Raw genomic sequence first — 20,719 nt, forward strand, 5'->3', positions numbered from 1 at the left:
CTGGGCCTGCCACTCTTCTGTTGAATCTGTTAAGCAGGAAACATTCCCCACCCCTCCCCAGCCCCTCTCCTGCGTCCCACTCATGTAAAATGTGAAGGATGTCAGTGAATTCTGGCTGCAATGCCTTTTGCTTTCATGTTGTCAGCCCTGAGCTCTTACGATGGAGAAACCAGGCAGTGCTACTACTTTGTAACAGTCATTTGACCCCAGAATGCAGCACATCAGTTAGAGCCGTGGCCGCTAAATTATTTTTCTCTGACAGTCCCTAACCACCCGGACTGGGTGATGAAGGGCGCAGAGCAGCGCGAGGGTTTCGGGCCGTTCATCACTGCTCTGCACGCAGCATTCCAGGGGCCCATTACCCTCCCTTGTACCGCTCCCCACGCGCACCCACAACTGGGCGGGGCTGGGAGGACCCTGGGACTCAGGGCCAGGAACCTTCAGCAGTTTATTAAATTCAAATCATATTATGGATGTGATTCAGGGGAGAAAAATGAAAAGAGTTCAGAAATTGCTGTAAATGTGGCTTTTCCTCCTTGCTCTGCCCCAACCTTCCCGCAAAACCCTGCCTCTACTTCACGGACCCCAGTCTACACAGCTTGCTTCTGTTCAGGCAGACCCCTGGCGCCACCGCATGGGGGCTCTGGAGCTGAAGTTCCTGAAGGCCTCAGTCCCCGGCCCTTGTCTGACGGCTCTGTTAGCACCCGTGTCTGGAGGGCAAGCCGTGCGTTTTCCCGGGCTGTGTCCCACCTCCGGGGGATGGAGCGGGGAAGGCCGCCCTGCCGGAGTCCGTCCAGGGAGCCTGGAAGCAGCGCCTCCTGCTGGAACGATGCAGTTTCTGCACCTGGGTTCTCTGCCCACAGTCTCAGACTCACCCCACGCAGGGCCGGCTTCCACGTGCAGAACCACAAACCCACGTCTGGATCCACATGGTGTTTCGGTAGAAGCCAGCAAAGATGCTGCACGTCTGCTCGGTGCTCGCCACCAAAGGCTTGCTCCCACGAATGAAGCTTCAGAACCATCCTGGAGGGAAGTCTCCTCATTAAGTAACAGTCAATGAAAACAAGTTTCCAATGTGATGGTGCATACGAATCATTTGAGTGGTGTGTTTAGACACTTCTGAGGAGCCTCCTGCAGGAACCCAGTGGGTTCTCGAGGGAAGTCAGTGGTCTGCACTTCCAGCTTGTGGAGTGGTCAGAGACCCACGCTGTTGAGAGCCAGTGCGGCCAGAGCCTGTCATGGTGCTGCTCACAGCCTCAGCCTGGAATGGCAGGGCCGTGGCGGGAAGAGTCTCTCTGTCCTGCCGGGACAGCTCGCAGGAAGCAGGGCCACCCAAAGGCCCTCGGAGACCTAAGTAGTGTCTGTAAGGGTGATCGTTGTGGTGGTGCTTGGGATTCAGAATCTCAGCTTCCTTATAAACACCTGAAGTCACTCTCCAGTGGTAAAGATGTACGATAGACTTGTGTGTCATCTGGATTTTGAAAGAGGAAGTTCAGAAGCATGAATTCTCATAAAGATTAAAATCACAGGTGTGGCTTCTCCGCATCTGATTTTCACTATTTCCTGCACCTGAGGGTGTTTCTCAGGATTGGACTCATCTAACCCTTCAGCTTCATGGGATCTGAGTCAGCCAGAGTGTCAAAAGCAGGCGTTAATCAGATTCCTTAGAACTCACACCAGACCTAAACAGGTAGGGTTTACAGTGCTGACGGAGGGTTTGCAGGCCAGTCACCATGAGTATCAGCTGATAGGGGCAGTGCCTGCTCAGGTGCACCTGCCTGGCCCATTGCAAATCTCTCATGCTTTCCTCATCTGCAGTACACTCAAGACTCCTCTAGGTTAACTGGGTACTCAGAAGTAAGAACAAGACTGTGTCAGGATATAAATATGTGCTACCTGGAGGCATCATCCTAAAAAATGATAAAATCACAAAACCTACATCTCTTTTCAGTTTGCTCCCCACCCCAGCATGAAAAGAAATCCTAAGCAAAAATGCAACCATAAAGGAACGCTCTTCAGCATTTTCTTTCCATGAAAACTATTTAGAAAGGAGAATAAAGTACACTATAATGCCAGTAAAAATAAATCAATCAGTAAAAGTCACCTGTGTGCTCAGTAACTCTGAAAAGGAAGTTTATTGACTTGTTTGTGAGTTTACCTTTCATCCTCAAGTACCCTCTTTATTTCTTTGTTTTTTAAATTTTCATGTCAGGCACAGACACCCTGTTGTCCACACACCCTCACCCCGCACTCTCCCACACTCAGTCCATACTCCAAACTAGTGCCTTCAGAAAGACAAACAGTTCCTTGAATGACTTTCTAAAATTTTAAAAGAATCTTCGTTTTGCTGAAAAAAAAAAAAAAACTTTCCACTGCCACCCAGCCTTGTGAGAATTATTCACTGCCAACGAGAAGTTCTTTATATTTACATAAAGACTCAGAGAGACTGGGAACCCAGAGAGGGAGGGGTGGCACCTCGGGCATCCCCACGCAGCGGAAAAGGCACTAGAACAAGGTGTTTGAACTGGAAACTGTGGGTTTGGCTCTGGGAATGCAGGTATTAAAGACATAAAAAGTGTCTGTGAAGTCCCTGGGAGAAGAAGCCTAGAGTTGGGCCTTCACCTCCTGGATGGTCCTGGCTCCACATTCTCACCAAGCAATCCTCAAGGGCTGAGGGAACCGCAGGTCTCTCTCCTATCCGACATCATAGTGGCTTTGCATCCCCAACTGTTCCCACCAGAGACACCGTAATGAGAGGAAAGCCCGAGGGGTTCATCCTCTGTCCCCACACCAAGAAATATGCAGCTGAATCCTTGCAGAAAAATCATGACCAGTTCTTGGGAATGGCTTCAATCAGTTGAGGCAGCCAGTCGAGATGAAGCAATTTCTTTGATGTGCAGAGCTAAGTCCAGGGCAATTTCTTTCTCCCTCTCTGTCTGTCTGTCTCTCTCTCTGTTTCTTCCTCTCTCTCACACACTATTGTGCAGAATGCACACACACATATATGTGTATATAGATCTATACTAGAGAGAAAGACTTACAGTCACCAAATCTTTGTGCAAAGGTAGGAAAAACCTGCTTGTTCTGTGTGAGCATTTCAGAGACCTACCAAAAGATCTTTAATTCAGCAAGTTGCTAACGAGTCTGTGGCTCGTTTTCTCCTCTGCACAGAGTTGTTCTGAGGCTTGTGTGTCTACAACAATACAGTAAGCGCTCCTCGCTTGTTGGCTGTTATTAGCATCATTGTTTTTATAATGCAATTACGGGTTCAATTCCTTGAGATACTTATTCCCACACCAAAGTATATTAAAAGCAAACAAAAAGCCTGATGGCTCATGTCGCTCCCATCCTGGGTGAAGGTGCTTTCTAGATTAAGAGGAGACATTTGCTTGGGGTCTGCAGGCTCCTTGCAAGGGGTTGCCAGATAAAATAGTGACAAGCTTACATTTAAAAGTTATTATTGTTTATCTGAAATTCAAATTTAACCAGATGTCTTATATTTTATTTGCCAAAAAACCATGCATCCCTCCTTGCAACTGAAGAGTGAGAAAGGGAGTAAGAGTGTGGTGCCAGGGAGAGGAGGGTCCCGTGGGAAGAGGGAGACTCCAGCAGCCACCTGTCTGCCGCTGTGCCCACCAACGTCCCTCATTTTTTCTCAGAGCACTCAGAGAGGTCACGGATATGCCAGGGTCCTGAGGCGGGGGCACCAATGATTTTCAGGTCTTTTCCTGTCTCCCTCACTCAAATATTACAGTCCACTCTGGCTAGAAACTGGCCATTCAGTCTCACTCACTTTGTGAATAAATCGAGTGGAGGATGGATAATCACAAGCGGGTCAGGAGCCAAGCGTCTTTGCAGTGTGCTGAGTTTGGTTTCGCGCCTCTGCCCTTTTTCTGGCAGGAACTCTTTTTGTCCCCCCGTGTGGACAGTCACTCTTGATTTCACTTATGTGTAAAATTACAAAGGGCTTGCTGTGAGTGGGGGCCCTAGAAGAACCCCCCCGATCACAAAGCCCAGGAATCCACTATTAAAACGAACGTCATTTCTATCGTGGCAAAGGTCTCAGTGTGTAACTCAGGGAGGGAGGACTGAAGACAGACCAGTTAGGTAGGAATCAGCCCTTCTTACTTAACGGTTTTCAATAATTCCATAACTTACTTACAGAGAAAAATCGGAATTTCACAATTGGCTTGTTTGAAGTTAGTTCTCGTGTCTTAGAAGTGGTGATGGGTGTGTTGTTCCTGCTTTACTTGAGAAGGGTGGAAGGCGGTGAGACTGAAGAGCAGCGTGTGCCATTTTTCATCATGATGGCTTCCAAAGAATGGGCTTTAAGATGGTGTCACTCCCACACGCAGCTTTTCCTCCAGACTTGGGCCAGCCTTAAGGCTTCCCTGGAAGACCAGCATGAAAACCCCAACTCCCCTCCGTCATCCCCCGGTCAGCTAAGGGCCCTGGGAGGCTTCAGTCACTGGGGACAAGCTAAGCCTCATTGAAGCTAAGGTTCCGGGTCCTCAGTGAAGTTCTGTTGTTTTCCACCAGCTCTCCCCAGGCGGTTCTGTTCTCTGTGAAGCCCTCCAGGGGGTGGGTCCCCAGGACGCCCTTCCACCCCAGCTGGCTGCCTGTGTCTCTGGACCATTCTTCCCACACGCCTGTGGCCACGTCACCTGCTCTGAAGCAGGAGTGATCCCAGCAGCTTGCTTTCTTTCAGCACCTCACCTTCTGGGTTTTCTGGCCACACACACCATCCTGTGGTCCACGCAGGAAGGCAAGGTGTTCTTTTAGGGAAGGAAAAACTGTCCTGCAGATCCAGCCCTCCCCAAACCTTCTGGCTTTCTTCGTGTCCTGGGTCTGTGATGGCCAGAACGAAAGCGAGAGGTCGCTCATTTTCGTTACACATGGAAAAAAAACTTTCAGAAAATCCCTCCTTAATGAGGCACTAGAGGCTTCCTAGATGCTTAACAATACATTTATGCATTTATACAATATAAATACCATGTATGATATACACTTACACACTATACCTGTGTACAATGTATATACAGTGTATGCTATATATTTCTATAACATGCGTATACAATGTATATACAGTTGTGGTATATGTTTACACAATGTATACACAATGTACACCATACATTATGCAATGTGCATGCAATGTATGCAGTGTACAGTATACATTTATATAATAGCTTCTGCCACCCTACTTTCTTCTAAAACATGTCAAGTGAAATTGTAATATGTCACTGGTGTGTATTTAAGCCTATAGGTTCCCAATGCCATGTTCAGAATTTTCAAATATGGTTAATATGACTGTTCATTAGTTAAGCAGGGCCTGTGAGCCAAGCTTCACCACTTCCCTCTATTTCATAGCCATGATTACTGACGATGACAATAGTGCCATTAGCAGCTAATATTTCCCAGGCACTTAATCTGGGTCACACATTTTTCTAAGTACTTTACATGCACAGTAACCCTCATTTAAAATTTTTGAGGTCTGTTTTACAGAGGAGGATATTGAGTTTCCGGAGACCTGAGTCCCATGCCCAAAGTCTAATCACTGAGGGATGGAGCAAGGAGGACAGTTACAGACAGCAGAGCTCAGCTTCTGTGGGGCTGGGGCTCATCCTCAGGACTCCAGCCTGCTCCATCCTCCCAGCCCCCACGGGCTTTAGGCTGATGGAGGACACAGAACACTGTTAATCAAAATAGAGGTCTGTGATTTAGCACAGCAAGAGTGACACAAAAAGTGTTTGTTATTAGTTCCAAACAGGGAGAAACCACGGTGGGCTGACTGGCAGGGAAGAGTTGATTGAAGGATTCCAGAGCCCGACTGTGTGGGGGGAGGTAGGCAGCCAGGAGAGGGACACACACCTGGGCATCATGTCCTGGTGGTCGGAGACCCCTGAGTGCATGGGAGCCTCGTGGGAGCCCTCAGGGAGGTGAAAGCTGGAGCGGATCGGGTCACCTGCCTGCAGGGGCTCCACCGCCCTCCTGGCTGGCCCTGCGTTGGGGACCTCCATGGAGCTCGGAGGCTAAAGGGGCTCGCTCCCTGTGGGAAGGTGGCTCTGTAAGCAGGGAACCCACAGCCTCCCTGGGGTAGACAACAGCTCCGTTAGGATGGCCGAGCTCCCTTCCTTTGGGACTCATCGTTACACCAAAAAGGACAGGGACAGCTAAAGGAGATGGCAGCTGGGAAAAGCCAACGTTTAAATGAGCAGAGAAAGGAAAAAGGTGCGTCTGAGAGAGGAGAGGGGACCTGGGAGAGCACATGAGGTACCACCTTCCCCACCCCAAGGATGTCCGGGAGGGCCCTTCTTCCCTGAGCCCTCTCTCCTTCACCCATTGTCACATCCCCTGAGCTCTCTCCCCTGAGCCCCCTCCCCTGAGTCCTCTCTCGTTCCCCCATTGTCACATCCCCTGAGCCCTCACCCCTGAGCCCTCTCCCCTTCACCCATTGTCACATCCCCTGAGCCCTCTCCCCTGAGCCCCTCCCCTGAGTCCTCTCTCCTTCGCCCATTATCACACAGGCCTCTTTCCTTCGTTCTCACAGCACCTGGTGACTTCCTGGGCCTCTGTTGCTTGCACGCCTGCCTGTGCCTCCTGTGAGCCCCAGGAGCTGATGTGCATGGGTGCTGGACAGCCCTGGGGTGCATGGGCACTCAGCTCCCAGTGTTGACCTCAGCAGCAGCCGGGCCACCCTCATACAGTCTCAGGGTGCCCAGATGGAGCCCAAAACCAGCATTTGGGACCTGGACCCCCTCTCGGGGCCTTCACAGCCCCTAATTCTGCTTCTCCCCATGTCAGCTCAGGTTCCCTTGGAAACTGACGGCAGACAGAGCAGAGCAGGTGAGAGGAGGAGAGCAGGGCACAGGGTGTGGGGGGCAGAGCTGCAGGGAGGGCCTCAGATGGAGGCAGCTGAGGGAGGCACTGCCTGGCTAAGGGCCCCAGACCACCACCCACTCAGAACAGAGTCTGGGCCAACCCTGCAGGGAGCAAGCACTGCCCAAGCTGGCAAGAGTCACAGGCTACACGGCTCAGGCATCACCTGACAGCCCAGGAGTGGCAGCAGCAGCAGAACCTGCAGACTCAGAGGCACCGCAGAGGCCCCCCAACCGCTCACCCAGGAAACTCACATCCCAGACTCCTGAGACTCCTTCCTGAATCAGCTTTCCACGAGTGCAGGCAACAGTGGTTTCTTTAGAGTCATCAGACAGTTTCCCAAGAGTTTAGAAACAACAGGGAAATGTTCCTCCCAAGAGAAATGACTTCGTAGCCACTCCCACCCCAGCCCCCGGCAATGCAGGGCACGCCCCATGCTCTGCAAATCACTGCACCAAGGACTGAGATAGCCCTGCAGGGGTCTGGCATTCACATTCCCACTGTCTCTGTTTCTCTCTGCCTGTCTCCCTCTTCTGTCTCTGTCTCTCTTGGTACCTGTCTCTCTTTGTCTTTGTCTCTCCCTCTCTCTCAGTATCTCCCTGTCTCTGTCTCTCAGTCTCTCTGTCTCTCAGTCTCTCTGTCTCTGTCTCCATCTCCCTCTCTGTCCCTGTATCTCTTTACCTCCCTCCATCTCTTACTGCCTCTCTCTTCCCATTCATCTCCCAATTACCCTGAGTCTGTTCCAGCCCCCTTCTCAGCAATCCTGGTGTCCAGTCAGGGTGCTTCGGTGCACTGCGTCCGTGGGGTCCAGAGGAGGGCGTCACCTGTGAGCGCTGTTTGGAGGCGTTGATGCTGTGCTCCTTGTGCACTGGCCAGGTCGAGGCATCCATGGTCTTACTGAGGATGGTAGCCAATGAGTGTGGAGAGCTGAGGTGAGGGCTGAGGCCTCCTGGCTCCTAATCTGTGTACTCTTCAGTGGTCTCCTGGGCAGGGGACAGATCACACGGCTGCCATCCACAGCCCTGGAGAAGGTGGTGAGCTTTGTCTCCAGAGCCAGTCTCCTGCATCCGCTTACCAGCTGTGGGACCTAAGCCCTTGAGTGCCAAGTACCTGTGCCCTGGTTTCTCCTCATTCCTGAATGAGATGATACCAAAAGCAGACGCTCACAGAGCGGCTGGGAGAACGAAATGGGCAGATGCATGAACCATGCTTAGAGTGGCATTTGGCAATCTCATTCTTGTCCCAGGGACGACGGCTGTGGAGACGAGGGCTTGGTCCTCCAACACAACTCACTGCAACTTCATGATCAGGAAGGCGGGAAAGGGAACAGGGATTTCAGGGAAAATCCAAATGAGCTCCTCTAATCCCATTTCTGGAGTAACATGTTGAGGGCTGGCATGCAGGACTGGGAAGGCAGAGCAGAACTGAAGGGACTCAGCCAGTCCTGGGCCCCTCTGGGCCTGCACTTCCTCATCTTGAAAATAAGGATCTGTCAACAGACACATGCAAAAATGCTCGTCATCACTGGCCATCAGAGAAATGCAAATCAAAATCACAATGAGATACCCCCTCACACCAGTTAGAATGGCAATCATTAAAAAGTCAGGAAACAACAGGTGCTGGAGAGGATGTGGAGAAATAGAAACACTTTTACACTGTTGGTGGGACTGTAAACTAGTTCAACCATTGTGGAAAACAGTGTGGCAATTCCTCAAGGATCTAGAACTAGATGTACCATTTGACCCAGCCATCCTATTACTGGGGATATACTCAAAGGATTATAAGTCATGCTGCTATAAAGACACATGCACACGTATGTTTATCGCAGCACTATTCACAATAGCAAAGACTTGGAATCAACCCAAATGTCCATCAGTGACAGACTGGATGAAGAAAATGTGGGCACATATACACCATGGAATACTATGCAGCCATAAAAAAGGATGAGTTTGTGTCCTTTGTAGGGACATGGATGCAGCTAGAAACCATCTTTCTCAGCAAATTATCGCAAGAACAGAAAACCAAACACCGCATGTTCTCCCTCATAGGTGGGAATTGAACAATGAGATCACTTGGACTCGGGAAGGGGAACATCACACACCGGGGCCTATCATGGGGAGGGGGGAGGGGGGAGAGATTGCATTGGGAGTTATACCTGATGTAAATGACGAGTTGATGGGTGCTGACGAGTTGATGGGTGCAGCACACCAACATGGCACAGGTATACATATGCAACAAACCTGCACGTTGTGCACATGTACCCTAGAACTTAAAGTATAATCATAAAAAAAAGAAAAAAAAAAGCAAATAAGGATCTGTGATGGAATGTTCACATGCATTTCTCACATCCTGAGAAAATAGAACCCGTGTAAGATGTCCATATGCCAACATGATGTATCCAATATGGGCACATATGCTGGGGGCCGCTGTCTTGGTAACATCTGACGAGCAGCAAACACGCACGCATCCCTCATTGACGTGCAATCTGCAGCGTTTTGCCCAAAACTGGAGCTTATATTTTCTCACTCCTGTAGTATTTTCCATTAAATTCTAGCTTTCCAAACCAATGGGAAACAGAGGACCCTGGACAGATGGGAGAAGGGCCCGGGTGCCTTCACCTAACGTGGACCTGGCTCCTCGGTCCGCTGCCCCGGGTAGTGTCTGGAGCAGGAGACTGGTTGGAGCGCCCCGGCACCTTCTGCTTCTCATGGCCTTGTTCTTGCCTTTAGTTCCCTAGTGCTGAGCGACTCTGTAAAGGCTGGAGCTTGCCGCGTGGCTGGGGGTCAAATCTGTTTAAATATGCTGCATCTCGAGGCATTTTATCTCTTCCTCTCCACAAATGCTCCCAGATCTTCTGAAGAGCAAGATTCAGCAACACTGAAAGCCAGTTCATGCCCCTATCAACAGCAACTGTCTCATATGCTGCATTTTTACGTAAAAAGTTTTAAGTAAAAATGCAGTGACAACCTCAGGTCCCCCAGGGTTGGAGGGCGCCTGTGTTCACAGCACCCACAAGAAGGGGCAGGAACTGAGGGGCTGAGAGATTCTCACTGGTTAGTGAGAAATGAACTCGTTATTCCCAATCTCAAGCCCCATCTCCTTCACCACCACATTCTGGCCACTCTCTCACCCACACATCTGAGACACTGTCACTGCTTGGGGAGTAATAAAGTGGCATGAGAGTTTGTAACAATGGCACCACGATTAACTGTTTTTAAAATGAAGTTTTCTAAATCAATGCACTCGGTGGAATTGTGAATTCACTCAAGTATTCAAAATTAAAGGCGAACAGAACAAAAGTTACTATACAAACACTAAGTGTGAATGGGTCTTTTAAAAAATACAGGGCGTTTTTCTTCTGATCATGACGATAATACACACAGTGGTGAAAGCCATCCTCTGCCGGCAGTCTCTCCTTTTGCCTTAACCACGTTTCATTTGTGATGATTTTAGTGAAATTAAAAGTATTTAGTAAAATGGCTCTCAGGTTGCGGGATTTGCTGTAGAGGCTTTATTCAGTTATCTAAACTGAGAAATCGAAGTGAATTGTCCCTCCATCAAGCACACGTGTCGGCCTGCAGCAGCCATGCAAAGTTGTTCTGGACTTCAACGCCAAGAAACAGGGATTCAAATGCTAAGAATAGGTTGGAATAGGCAGGTTACGCATCTGTGTGGCCTCTGTACATGACCCTAGAATTCTTGTCCTGTCCCTCAAAAAAGAAGGGGTGCTGTCCTCATAATCAGAGTCACGGGAGGACACAGAGCAGCAGCGCTTCTGTCCAGCCAGCTCCCCGGATGCGAACCCAGGTCACCAGCGAGCCACGTGCACGAGGCTGGGCTGGCTCAGTTCCCAAGGGCAGGAGGACATGGTGTCAGTTGAGCTGTGACAAGTATGGTCACGGGAGAGTCCACAGGGCACTGCAAAAGTCCTGGTGGGTCCATTCTGATGGAAATGGGAGAAAGCCTCCTGGGGAGTTGGCAGACTTGAACTTAAGCCTGGCTCTACCTCTTGCCACCCGGAGCAGCATACGCAGACTCTGAGCTGCCTCACCTGCAGAGCAGCCAGGGTTTCCAAAGGAAGGAGCTTCTCTGAGCACCTCTAAGGTCAGGGGCGTTGGTCCATAAAGAGTCCCTGGACTGCAGTCCAGCCCATGCTGACACCGTTCTGGGTCTGACGAGGCCTCCTGAGGGGTGGCCACCGTGACAGGTGGGTCTGGCATGAAAGTGAAGCATCCTTACCTCCCAGGCTGTGGTGGTTTCCTCCACGTGCCCTCCTGGCTCACTCCGCAGGCTGCAGTGGTTCCCTCCACATGCCCTCCTGGGTCCCACAGTCTGACTTATTTCTTGGCCTAGAGGACATTATGTACAGAGCTTGGAAACACAGTGATGGCCGCGTGAAGAGACAGCAGGCACACGAGTGTGGGCCCGGCCTGGCCCAACCCCCAGCACAGCCAGGCTGAGGGTCCCTCTCCTGCCCACTCGTAGAATGTGGGTGCTGACGCTGACCTCCTGGTTCACTTGGGGCCCCACGATACAGTGTGTGTGAAAGTGCCTCTCCGTGCCCGTCCCAGAAGTCAGAGCCGTGTCCACAGCTTTCGCTCTGACCACCTTACTAGCACCCGTTGCTGACATTTTGCCTCCTGGGAAACAGTCTGTGAAAGGCATGGGGTCCATGTGGGCCCCCTCTGTGGCTGCCAGAAGGGTGCTGGGGTCGGCCTCCTGCAGCGGCCTGGGGGATCAGGTCACTGGCCCAGGTATCTCCCCTCGTATACTCAGCATTCAGCTCCCACTTGTGCTTTGTGACAATTCTTGCCTTTTGCCTTTCCTCTGTGAGTGTAACTTTAATTCTTTAGTTAAAGCAGGGTTATTCCCAAACAACACCAGAGAAGATATTCTGAGCCCTTCCCTCTCCTGCCATGCAGCTTTGGGCACGCTGAGGCATCACCTTCTCATCAGGTCATTGCCCTGACGGCCACCCAGTCTCCAAGAGTTCACACATGACCTTGACTGAGTCCTTCGCTGCTGAACAAAGGAACCTATTTCCTTGCCTTATAGCGTGGTCTGTTGGTTTGATGAGTAAATCAGATGCCAGTGAATTTTAGAAACATTGACCCAGTCCATTATCTTACAGAAATGGAACCCAAATCCTGTGAGGCAGGTGGCTTGGGTGAGGACTCGCTGCCACAGGTGGGAGAGCCATGATTAGGAGGACCCAGCCATGCTCAATCACACGCAGATGCCTCCTGTAAAACCTGGGTTTTGTTAACTCGTATTTGAGGTTCAAGGGTACATGTACAGGTTTGCTACATGGGTAAATTGTGTGTTGTGGGGATTTGCTGTACAGATTGTTTTGTTACCCATGTGATTAGCATAGTGGCCGAGAGGTGGATTTTCAGTCCTCACCCTCCTCCCACCCCTCACCCTCAAGTAGTTCCCAGTATCTGTTGCTCCCCCATTCGTGGCCATGGGTGCCCAGTGTTTTGCTCCCACATATAATTGAGAACATGGATATTTGGCTTTCTGTTCCTGCATTAGTTTGCTTAGGATAACGGCCTCCAGCTCCATTCATGTTCCTGCAGAAGACATGATCTGGTTCTTTTTTGTGGCTGCGTAGTATTCCATGGTGTATACGTACCACATTTTCTGTATCCAGTCCATGGATGGGCATTTAGGTTGATTCCATGACTTTGCGATTATGAATAGTGCTGTGATGAACATGCGCATGCATGTGTCTTTATGGTAGAGCAATTTATATTCCTTTGGGTGCATACCCAGTAATGGGGCTGCTGGGTCAGATGGTAGTTCTGTTTTAAGTTCTTTGAGAACTTGCCAAATTGCTTACCACAATGGCTAAGCTAATTTACATTCCCACTAGCTCATTCCCACTGAGCTAATTTACATTCTGTTCTTTTTTCTCACCAGCATCTGTTATTTTTTGACTTTTTAGTATTAGCCATTTTGACTGGTATGAGATGGTATCTCACTGTGCTTTTGATTTGCATTTCTCTAATGATCAGTGACGTTGAGCTTTTTTTCATATGCTTATTGACTGCATGGATGTCTTCTTTTGAGAGGTGTCTGTGCATGTCCTTTGTCCACTTTTTTATGGGGTTGTTTGAAAACCTGGTTTTTATGTACTGGCTTCCTATGACTTCCTATGTCAGAAAAGCCCTGACTATCTTCATGTCTTGTGTATAGATCTCATTTCTCTTCACCCCGGATCTGTCTTTTATGCTCCATTCTTTCTCCTTGTGTCGTTGGGAACCAGCAGGTCATGACCACATCCTGTTCTTGTGTCTGCAAAAGCATTTTTTATCATACAAGTCTCTAAGGTGAAGTTCCAACATTTTTCTCCAGGTCACAGTTTTGTGCATTCCCCAGTTTGGAGATAACTTTCTTCTGTGATTCACAAACAAGGCTCTTGTTTTTGAGATGGAGGGAGATTTTTGTTCAAAAAAAGGACTAACTAAAAAGAGTAATAAATGTAGCAGAGAAGATGAGAACTGATCACAGCAAAAAAAACTCTTTTCCTAAACAGCTTGTCATCCCCACTGCGATACGGTCAGGTGGACAAAGATGCAGAGGAGGTGGCTGAACCGTCGGAGCAGTAGGTTTCCTAACTCAGAGCCAGAGTGCCACTGATGTCCTCAAGTGCTAGCCCATCACAGGCAGGGCTGGATGAGGCTGAGACTTTCCACCCATCCATGTCCAAGAGCATCTGAGGGTACTCTCCTCCCGTGGGTCTGCAGTCTCCAAGAGGAGGAGAGAGGGAAAGACCGGCTTCCCAAAGCTCCTCCTCCTCCCTAGGAATGACCCACCGGGAGAAGACTGCAGCAGTCAGGAGTCATCGTTCCCTGAATGTTTCTTGATGCTGTGATGTTCAATGTGAGCAGACAGCCAAGCGGCGTGCACAGCGGTTGGGCAGGGGCCTCAGAGTCAAGGCCCTGTGGGTGTCAGTCCTGGTTCTGTGGGGCCGTGTGTGCATTTGAAGGACTTGCCTCAGCCTTCTCCGTGGTATGGGGAAGCTGAGAAAGGGGGTTCATCACAGGGTGATTTTAATGATCAAATGGGACATCCAGGCAGAGGGTTAAGAATTCTTGAAAAGTTGGATTTGACTTTCACTGATTTTACCATAACTGCCCATCTTTGAGAGTGAGCGGGAGGATGGGACACCCCAACATGTGGGCACTGCCAGCCAACCACACTTTCCTGCACAGCTGCAGCTTAGTTCTGACTAAATTCAGGACGAAACCTGGCTGAAAGAAACACATAGCAATACCATGATCAGCGAGCCTGGGATGCACACATCAAAAAGAAGAGCGAGAGGGTGAAAGTGGCCCAGGAAAAAGAGGTATCACGAAAGAGTCCCATTCTGCCTGAAGGAAATCGCCACTGTGGGGCACGTGGTTCTCTGCTGGATGCTGATTATGGCTGCTGTGGGGCACATTGTTCTCTGCTGGACGTTGGCTATGGCCGCTGTGGGGCACGTGGTTCTCTGGAGGATGCTAGTTATGGCTGCTGTGGGGCACGTGGTTCTCTGGTGGATGTTGGCTATGGCCGCTGTGGGGCACGCGGTTCTCTGGCGGATGCTGGTTATCCCCGCTGTGGGGCACGTGGTTCTCTGGCGGATGCTGGTTATCTCCGCTGCCGGGCAGGTGGTTCTCTGGTGGATGCTGGTTATCGCCACTGTGGGGCAGGTGGTTCTCTGGCGGATGCTGGTTATGGCCGCTGTGGGGCACGTGGTTCTCTGGTGGATGCTGGTTATGGCCGCTGTGGGGCACGTGGTTCTCTGGTGGATGCTGGTTATCACCACTGTGGGGCAGGTGGTTCTCTGGCGGATGCTGGTTATGGCTGCTGTGGGGCACATGGTTCTCTGGTGGATGCTGGTTATCGCCACTGTGGGGCAGGTGGTTCTCTGGCGGATGCTGGTTATCCCCACTGTGGGGCAGGTGGTTCTCTGGTGGATGCTGGTTATCCCCACTGTGGGGCAGGTGGTTCTCTGGTGGATGCTGGTTATCCCCACTGTGGGGCACGTGGTTCTCTGTTGGATGCTAGTTACTGCTGCTGCGGGGCACATGGTTCTTTTGTGGGTGCTGATTGAATTCCGGACCCATGTGGCTCTCGGCTCTCTGGGGCCACAGCACACAGGAAGGTCCATAATCAGAGGTGTGACCGTGTTCCCTCTCCACTGCCCACCCCCAGCTGTGAGCCCGCCCCTGTCCATCTGAAGACACCAAGCCAGAATGCAGGAGTGCTGCTGCGAGAGTAACTTCAAAACTGTTGAAACTTCTATCAAAAGCAGTTATTCCAAACCTTCTGTGCTGTATTGTTGGGAATGCATTCCTTTTTGCAAATCTGCACTTGGTCACAGGTGGGCTGGCACCTGCCATCGATGGCTGTCTCTTCATCCTCTGAGCTCCCAGGGGGACTTCAGAGCAGGGGCGGGAGCAGCCCCACACCCGCTCCCTCTGTGGATCGCTGCTGCTCCACTTTTCATGGCCAGAAAAGCTCTTTTCTAATGGAGGTATTGACTTGGATAATTTTCAAAGTTTGACAAGAATCCACTGCAGCCTGGATAGGTTGATATTTCTGCTGTGTTTGGTGTTGTTTGATTTTGTTTATACGTTTTTAATCCCTTTTGTAATCAGAGCAAATGTAGGGATGTGAGAGGCAAGAAGAAAGCAAAAACAGTAAAAATACAGCCAGTTTGTCTCCACCTCCTCACAACCTGTTGCATCAATGAAACGAAGGCTCTGAGTGACTCCTTCACATAAAAGTGCCATCGGCAGGAAAGGGACCCAGAAAAAGATGACTTCTCCTTAGTCCCATAGACTTAGGGTGAACGCAAGGTGCAGGATGCACTTAGCCCTGTGTGAATCGTGGTCACAATGCTGCCAGCTCTGAAAACTGCAGATTTGACCCACCCTTTCAATGGGGCAGGGTTAACCTGAGGAGAGACTATGCTGGGCTGTGGGGGTCCGTGCTCAGCTACAGGCATGGCAGGAAGACATCGCCGCTCAGCCCAGGGTGTGGCCAAGCAACCCAGCTAGTGTGGGGGCCAGGGAGGAAAAACCCAACAGACCGGAAACACTGTTGGAAACTTGGAAAGAAACATCCTATTCAACCAAAATGAGGAAAGCGTCTCAAGAGAAGCGATGCTTTGAATCCAGAGTATGAGACCCAGCAGAGGCTGCTGGTGTTGGAATGTGGAGATGAGTTGGGAAGATCAGCCCTCAAGGTCTGGAACTGCTGGGAATGAAACAAATGTTGGAGTGAGTAAGCTCACAGCCACCCTGCACTCCAGTGCATGCAAGGAAGCAGACAGCCTGCCCACCGTCCTGTTTCCAGAACCTGGAACCTGATGCCTGGTGGACAAGAAGGGGCAGATTTGTCTTCTTTCAGCCTTGAAATCCTTCATCCGCCACCTCTCTATCCACCATGCCAAAATGTCAGGGGGTGACGTAAGGCTCGAGCTGTGAGCCGGCCCTCATAGGAGCCACCATTTCCATGCGTGTTTTAGATTCATTTATGAAACAGACAGAAATTGCCTGACTGAGAACTAGCTGGTCCATGTTTGAGGCCATCCTAAATAGAAAATTCGTGCCATTTTAAAACCCTGCATCATTCTAAACAACACCTCACTTGACTAGGGGACCTGGTTTTCTCGTTTAAGCATTTTGCCTCTACAGGATTGTTTTTGTTTTTGAGGAAATAGCTAAAACTGAGCATTTTATATGTTAGGGATCTGAAGAAGAGAAATTGGAAATGGGGAAAAATGGTTTCAAAAATGAAGTTTATCTGCAATGTGGTTATTAGGGACCAGAAGCAGTGGACTAGGAACAATCCACTGAAACTGTGTGGCCCAAGACAGTTGAGCTTTTGATTGAATGCATTTAAGCATTTGGGCTGAAGCTCTGAAGCCATATGCGGTTAAGTATTTATCAGTCTGCCAGCATGAATAAAAGGAGAAATGCCTGCCACATTCCTTAAGACACTCCCTATTTTTAATGAGCTGTCTGTAGAGTTTGGGAATGTGGTTCTTCCTCAAAGTTCCATCCACAGGGCTAGCTTCAGTGAACGTTTCTCTGTAAAATAGATGCTTTTATTTCGAGCCACGATGATTTACTCCAATGATTCTACTCCATTTTGCAAAGTACCACGACCGTATTAAACGATGCCACAGAAAGCACGTGTCAGTCCCAGGTGGCAACACAACTTCAGCAGAGCATCCAGTGTGTGTGTAGTATGCACGAGGTGAAAAAGGCTGGACTGGACCAAGACCTGAGAAGCAAATCCTGTGACTTCTCCTCTTTGTGAATTAAGGGCACCCCCCTTTTATAGTCTGGCCAATTATCTTAAAGGTTTTATGAACCAATTCCTTAACTTCTCCTGGTATTTGAAATGGGAATTAAATGCAATAAAATCAATATAGTAAAATCATATCAATAATTGGAGTGGCCTAAATGAAACCATGAGAATCAGAAATTTCATTCGAATCCCTGCACTCCAGTCCCAGGGTACAGTTGAGGTGATAATGAGGCCTTGGTGGGAGGGATGGGTAACCCCGGCACATGCATCTCGTCACCCTCAGAAGACCACAAAACTTCTCTCCAGAAAAAATTACACCTTCTCAGTCTGCTGAGGCCTCAGCAGGTGAAGTTTTATTATACTCCTTACCATGGAAGAATTGTTTGCAGGATGTTTCAGCTCGTTTCTTGGGCATTTCAATGGCATCGCTGACACCAACCACTCAGAAAAGCTGGACCACTCAGCGGGACGCCCAGCATTTGGTGCAGTCAAGCCCAGCCTGCCACCTAAGGCGAGTGTGCACCTTCTCTGACTGCAGTCCATGCAGGTGAGCCATTAGCGCTTGCCATTAGAGTCTAAATCCTGAGTGAGAATCACTCTGGGTATTTTGCCTTTCCTAATACTTGATTATTTGGCCAAAAAATTTAATTTGGAGACAAGTGCACACACACACACAGACACACACACACCACATGCTTATAAACACACACTATCTGCACCACTTTCTATTTTCCCCTAGTAATTAAGTGACCTTTGGAAAAGTTCATTCTTGGTTATATCTAAAACACACACACACACACACACACACACAAATCTTTAAATAAAAAAGGGAAAAATCATTATGTGGATTAGTTATAAAATAACCCAGTCCATTAATCTCCTGTCTGTTGATTTTTGGCTGTCTGGAGTCATTATCTGTGACAGGGCTGTATACTCTGTTAGATGGAAAGGAAGAGGAGAATCAGGAATCAGAACAGAGGGGGAGGCCACACATGCACTGTAAAGGTCACCACCGTCGAGAATCACAGATGACAACAGGAAGAAATGAGCCGAAACATCCTGCAAGCAATTCTTTCAGTGCTAAGGACAATAATAAAACTTCACCTGGCACAGGGAGTCCTCAGTGGACTGAGAAAGTGTAATACTTTCTGCAGAGAAGTTTTGTGGTCTTCTGAGGGTGAGGAGGCTCTGGGAAATGTCTGTTCCTTGAGGAACCCTTCGTAATTCACAAGCAGCTGAACCTAAGTAGAGTTGCAAAGGTCATTCTTATTTTATAATATGAAGAAATATCCAAGGAGTCTTTAAACCTTTCATTTTCCTCCCACAGCTATGCAGTACTCGTACATCATAATACAGGATGATCTGCCTATCTGTAAGGATGTTCATTTCATAAATATGGGGGGGTTCCCATGATACTTCAGAAGTGTTGAGAGATACAGAGATGTGTGAAAACACCCTTTAAATACCTAAAGCATTAATTAGGCACCGGGTATTTAAGACACTGTGGAAACAAAGATAAATAGGATAAAATTTATTAAGAAACAGTGAACCAGAGAAACAGATATGGAAATAGCCACACAATAACAAGATAATTGCTTTAATGGAGGTGCTACTACATTCCTTAAAGAGTCATCCAATTATTGCCAAGTGGGTAACATCTTAAATGCATTACAGGATCCCATTGTCTGTAGGCCTCCTGCAGTGAAGCCCAAAGCCAAAAACCACTGTGAGAAGAATAGATGCTGAATTTCCACACTCCATGATTTCGAATGTTTGCATATTAGAGTTTCTTAAAATGGAGGACATGTTTAGAAATCACTGCAGTCTACAACCAAATTATTTTTGAATAAGAGCTAATTATGTTTATATTTGTCATGAAGAAATATGAAAACATGCTATGAATGGTCAAATTAACCACCAAAGCCAAATGTGAAGACCCATTTAGCACTATTCAAATCCAAATTCAGTGTGAAGACACGGGGATTGCAGCGTGCCTGTAATGCAGGCATCTCTCTAATTTGCATATGCCAAGCAGGATAAGCCCGGCAGTGAGCTGGTGCAGAAACAATGAGGTAATCGAGATGTGCACATTCTGCTTTGATGACTTTTGAAATCAGAGAAAAGTGACAGAGTATTTCATATTTAGGATGGGACTCACTTATCCTTATTTAAGACATATCAAAATGTTCCTCAGGTTTTAGAAAAGACATAAATGATTGCCCAAGTTTGTTATAGCTCAACCAGTGGTTTGCAGGCAGTCACACCTTCCTGCAAGGAGACTGGTTTCCATCCCTCATCCATCTTTTCACCCCTCTCTCCATCATTTCATCCCTCCAACCCTCCATCCATACATCCATCTGTCCTTCTACCCTTTCCCCATTCCTTCACTGCCCCCACCCTCCTTCCCTGTTTACCCATCCCTCCATTTCTCCCTCCATCCTTCCCTCCATCCCTCCTGTCATCCCTCCTTCTCTCCCTTCCTTCATTCCTTCTTCCATCCCTCCCTTCATCCCTCCCTCCATCCCTGCATATCTCCCTCCATCCCTTCCTCCATTCCTTCCTCCATTCTTCTATCCATCTCTCCCACCCTCCATCCCTCCTTCCATCCTTCCCTCCCTCCATCCATCCATTCATCTCACAGACATCTTCAATGAGTACTATCTGCCCCAGGCGCAGGTAGCTGGAACACACAGAGACAAGTAAGACAAACCCATTGCCCCTGAGAAGACCTCACAGTCTGAATTGTAACCCACACACATAAGACTTGGCTGGGTGTCATGTTTAAAATGTAGCTCCTGGGCACTTAACCGAGAGCTACCAAACCATACTATCTTGGGCTGCACTTTTAACAAGGGCCCCACATGATTTTTAGTCGTGATAAAATGTTAGAATTAAACTCTGGGAAGAGTTTGAAGTGAGGACAAATCATGACAGTTCATCTTCTGGTGCGATTCTGGAGATGCACCGAGGGTTTTGTCAAAGCACTGAGGAGCGAGGACCAGCTCCAGTCCCAGAAATGAGCACGTTTCGCAGCAATGGCACAGTTACACACAGGTGCTTCACAAAGAAGTTACACGCCTTTAAAAAATCAAACATTAAAATAAGAGGCTAATTTTAACTCTATACAAATATTGTTGACTTCTTGAAGAAACTTTATTTATAAAAGGAAAACTTCAAATAACACAGAAAATAATCAGCCTTGCAATCTTAAAGATTCACCTATTAAGGTTATAAATCTTGACCAAGGAACCTACATGTGAGTAGCCAGATTTGCAGATACGAATGATAATAAATGCATTTTTATATACAGACATATAAACATGTAATACACTATAAATATATTTATTATATACAAACACATGCACATGTGTGTGCACCCACTTGCGGAGAAATAATTCCTAGTCTCTGGAAGCGTATTTCTCTTTAGGAAGCGCAGTGAGGAGTCCATGAGGCTCACAACGACAGCTTTAGACATCGCTGCTCATGGCACTTGACAGTCACAGTAAGCAGGGCATTTGATAAAATATTTTCAAAT

At 48.6% G+C, this 20,719-nt stretch overlaps 2 protein-coding genes across 2 annotated transcripts in view; both read left to right on the forward strand.

Moving 5' to 3' along the window:
* Window positions 1-20,719, forward strand: part of ADARB2 (adenosine deaminase RNA specific B2 (inactive)) — a 672,719-nt gene that overhangs the window by 365,645 nt on the left and 286,355 nt on the right. The gene's annotated exons all lie outside the window — the stretch shown is intronic.
* Window positions 12,925-19,627, forward strand: LOC110744056. Its single transcript, XM_021942999.2, is given in 2 exon segments — window positions 12,925-15,050; window positions 15,052-19,627. Coding segments are annotated over 2 exon segments (789 nt in total). The 5' UTR covers window positions 12,925-14,294; the 3' UTR covers window positions 15,085-19,627.

Source organism: Papio anubis, chromosome 11, assembly GCF_008728515.1.
Source record: "Papio anubis isolate 15944 chromosome 11, Panubis1.0, whole genome shotgun sequence".
Classification (NCBI taxonomy): domain Eukaryota; kingdom Metazoa; phylum Chordata; class Mammalia; order Primates; family Cercopithecidae; genus Papio; species Papio anubis.